The 3,543-nt window shown below is 40.8% G+C and overlaps 1 protein-coding gene across 1 annotated transcript in view; it reads left to right on the forward strand.

Annotated features, from left to right (window-relative positions):
- Positions 1-3,543, forward strand: part of ROBO1 (roundabout guidance receptor 1) — a 433,180-nt gene that overhangs the window by 274,893 nt on the left and 154,744 nt on the right. The window contains exon 3 of the mRNA XM_015419360.1: positions 1,947-2,104. Coding sequence (XP_015274846.1) covers positions 1,947-2,104 — 158 coding nt within the window. The remainder of the gene's footprint in view (positions 1-1,946; positions 2,105-3,543) is intronic.

Below are 3,543 nucleotides of genomic sequence, written 5' to 3' on the forward strand. Positions count from 1 at the left end.
TGGGAGTAAGCAGTGAAGTGGCTAAATTTGCGGATGATACGAAGTTATTCAGGGTGGTGAAAACCAGTGAGGATTGTTAGGCACTCCAAAAGGATTTGTCAAGGATGGGCAAGTGGGCGTCAACATGGCAAATGGGGTTCAATGTGGCCAAGTGCAAGGTGATGCACATTGGAGCCAAAAATCCTAAATATAAATACACATTGATGGGGTTTGAACTGGCAGAGACTGATCAAGAGAGAGAACTTGGAGTTGTAGTAGATAACTCACTGAAAATGTCGAGACAGTGTGTGACTGCAATAAAAAAGGCCAATGCTATTCTGGGGATTATTAGGAAGGGTATTGTAAACAGATCAGCCAATATCATAATGCCCCTATATAAATCAATGGTGTGACCTCATTTGGAATACTGTGTGCAGTTCTGGTCACCATACCTTAAAAAGGATATTATAGCTTTGGAAAAAGTGCAGAAAAGGGCAACTCGAATGATAAAAGGGTTGGAACACTTTCCCTATGAAGAAAGGTTAAAGCGCTTAGGGCTCTTTAGCTTGGAGAAACAATGACTGAGGGGTGACATGATTGAAGTTTATAAGATTATGCATGAGATAGAGCAGGTAGAGAAAGAGGTACTTTTCTCCTTTTCTCACAATACAAGAACTCATGGGCACTCAATGAAATTGCTGAGCGGTCGGGTTAGAACAGATAAAAGGAAGTACTTCTTCACCCAAAGAGTGATTAACACTTGGAATTCACTGCCACAGGAAGTCTGTCTTTTCTTGCTGAGATTTATGTACATATATATGCATGTGTGCTTATGTATGAAGCTGCCCTATAGCTCATTGGTGTGTCAGGGTCAGTACTCTCTACGCAGACTAGCAGTAGCTGTCATTTTTTTCCCAGATCACCTACTACGAGATCCTTTAAACTGGATATTCTGGGTATTGACACTTGGACGGTCTGCATGCCAAGCAATTGCTCTATCATTGATCCATTGCCCTACTCCACCGAAAAGACTTAAGAGCCACTTAAGGTGGAGGAGGCTTCTTGTATGGAGGATGCCTCCTTAGATGGTGATTGGATCTACTCCTTTATTTTATAGTGTAAAAATTTGTAATGGTTAACAGAAAGGTTTACAAAAAACTCTTTATCACGTTTTTGTTGTTATGATTCTTTTATGTGGTTTATAGTTTAAACCGGTGAAGTACTCTACTTCTAACATGGATGGCTTACTCAAAATCACCCAATTCCTGCCCCCCTCCTTTCAAGGGAACTTTGATGGAAGCATTGCATACTCAACACATACTCAACACCAAAGCGGTACCTATTTATCTACTTGCAATTTCTTGCTTTCGAAATGCTAGGTTGGCAGGAGCTGGAACCAGAAATGGGAGCTCACGCTGTCATGCAGCACTCGAGTCTCAAACTGCTGAACTATCAACCTTCCAGCCACACACACACACACACACACACACACACACACACTGTAAGCTGCCCTGAGCCTACCATGGCAGGGGGGCGGGATACATATTAAAGAAATAAATAAAAATAAATAAAATGTAATTGTTATCATCTTTGGTGAATGAGCAGCAGACCATAAATAAGAGTACAGGAACATGGTAAGAGGACAATGAAAGATGAAATTCAGAAGTAGCATGTCTGTAAGCCATGCAAGTAGTATGGACAGATTTAAAGAGGAAAGATTAAATGATTAGGCCCTGCCATCAAAGATGCATTCTTGGAATTAAATGACAAAAATGACATTTCTGTTCATAGTCGTGCTACAAAGGAGGAAGAAGCTGTAATTTTAAAGAAATCAATATTACTCGTTAAACAAATGATAATTTGCATTCTGAGTACCAGGTTCTTAGAAAAACAGACGAGTAAATAGACATAAGAATTTTTTCTCTTCTTTTTCTTGATTTTCTTTTTCTTCTCCTTCAATCTTTCAGTACTACGTGATGACTTCAGACAAAACCCTTCAGATGTCATGGTAGCTGTAAGTGAGCCAGCTGTGATGGAATGCCAACCTCCAAGAGGCCATCCTGAGCCTACAATATCATGGAAAAAGGATGGATCTCCACTGGATGACAAAGATGAAAGAATTACTGTAAGTTGGGAGGGAAAGACTGTAAAATACTGTTACAAACTTATTCATTCACATCATACAGGGGCAGATAGAACACCTACACAGCAATTTACATTTCTGAAATTAGCTGTTTAGTATACCGGGAGTCTCCATCCTTTTGTTTTGTCCACATTACCTATTTCTGCTGGCATGGAAATGGAAAGCAATATATACATGCAGTTACTTGATTCTTAACAGAGAAAATGTCCCTGTTCTTTTAAAACTCTGGGAGAAGGCAGATTCTCTCATTCTAGTTCCTGTAGTTTTCAGAAGATCCAAATCTTATCATCCACAGTGATGACTGGGGTCACTGCAATATTACTGTGGCAGATTAAACGAGAAGTGTGAAGCTGTTTCCAAATCAAGAGTTTGGAACAGAAAGGACCCTTCTCCTGAACTGGATACTGCACATTTACAGACATATCCCCTCAATCTCTTTTAAAATTTTCCTCATCTATTTGAGAAACATAAGAAAAGTCTCCTGTTAGGAAAACATATAGGGTTGGATCCAGAGGTAACCACGCATTCATATTTGAGATGGCTATGCTGTCCCATGTAGAAGCTGCATGTGTGCAGGCCAGCCACAGATATAAAACTTAATAATAATAATAATAATAATAATAATAATAATAATAATAGACATTGCTTCCCTTTCCTACCTCCATGTGAGCATGAAGGAATTGGGGACCACCTGAATTCTTTCTTTACTGCTGTGGAGAGGGTGTCTATCATTGTCGTTCCAAAGAGAAACAAAAACACATTGGCATTTTATTCTTGAGCTTCTGGACACTCTGTTTTCTGTTTGGCATGGCTCAAAAAGAGGGGGGAAATGGCTCAGATGAAATCTGGCTCTGTCTTCTGTGTTTGGGCCAAGGCCACAATATCAATAAGTGTCCAGTTTGCAAGCAATTTACACCCAAAGCAGAACATGAGACAGGGCTTCCAGGTTAAAAGCAGCCCTTCATGGAACAGTGCTTATAGGCTCCAATGAAACTCCCTGACTGCATGTCTCTGAGCCAGCTTCGGATAGATAGTCCTGAGCCTTGTCAATCCTGACCTCAGTTCCTAAGGCAGTATTTGCCTCTTAGCCCTGCCAATAAAGAAGGCAAAGCATAAATCTAAACATAGGGTCAGATAGCCTTGTGACAAGCTGAAGGCAAAGGGAGCTGAAGCTTCAGTTCCTAAGAAGGCGTTTCCTCTGTTAACTGTTCCAGAAGTATCCCCGGAAAATTTGCCAGTTCCAAAGGTCCCTTTCCCTCACTTTAGGGGCAGTGTTGATCTGACTCCCAGTGGCTTGATATCAGAAGGAGATCCTGTAAATTTTATGCCCCTTCTTGTACCTGCCAGATCTGGAAGAGCGCTTTTACAGCTATCCTGGGTGCAGTGATCACTGCTATAGCCCTATTCATGAGGAGTGTGAG

Source organism: Gekko japonicus, unplaced genomic scaffold, assembly GCF_001447785.1.
Source record: "Gekko japonicus isolate JY-2015 unplaced genomic scaffold, Gekko_japonicus_V1.1 scaffold343, whole genome shotgun sequence".
NCBI classification, from domain to species: Eukaryota; Metazoa; Chordata; class Lepidosauria; order Squamata; family Gekkonidae; genus Gekko; species Gekko japonicus.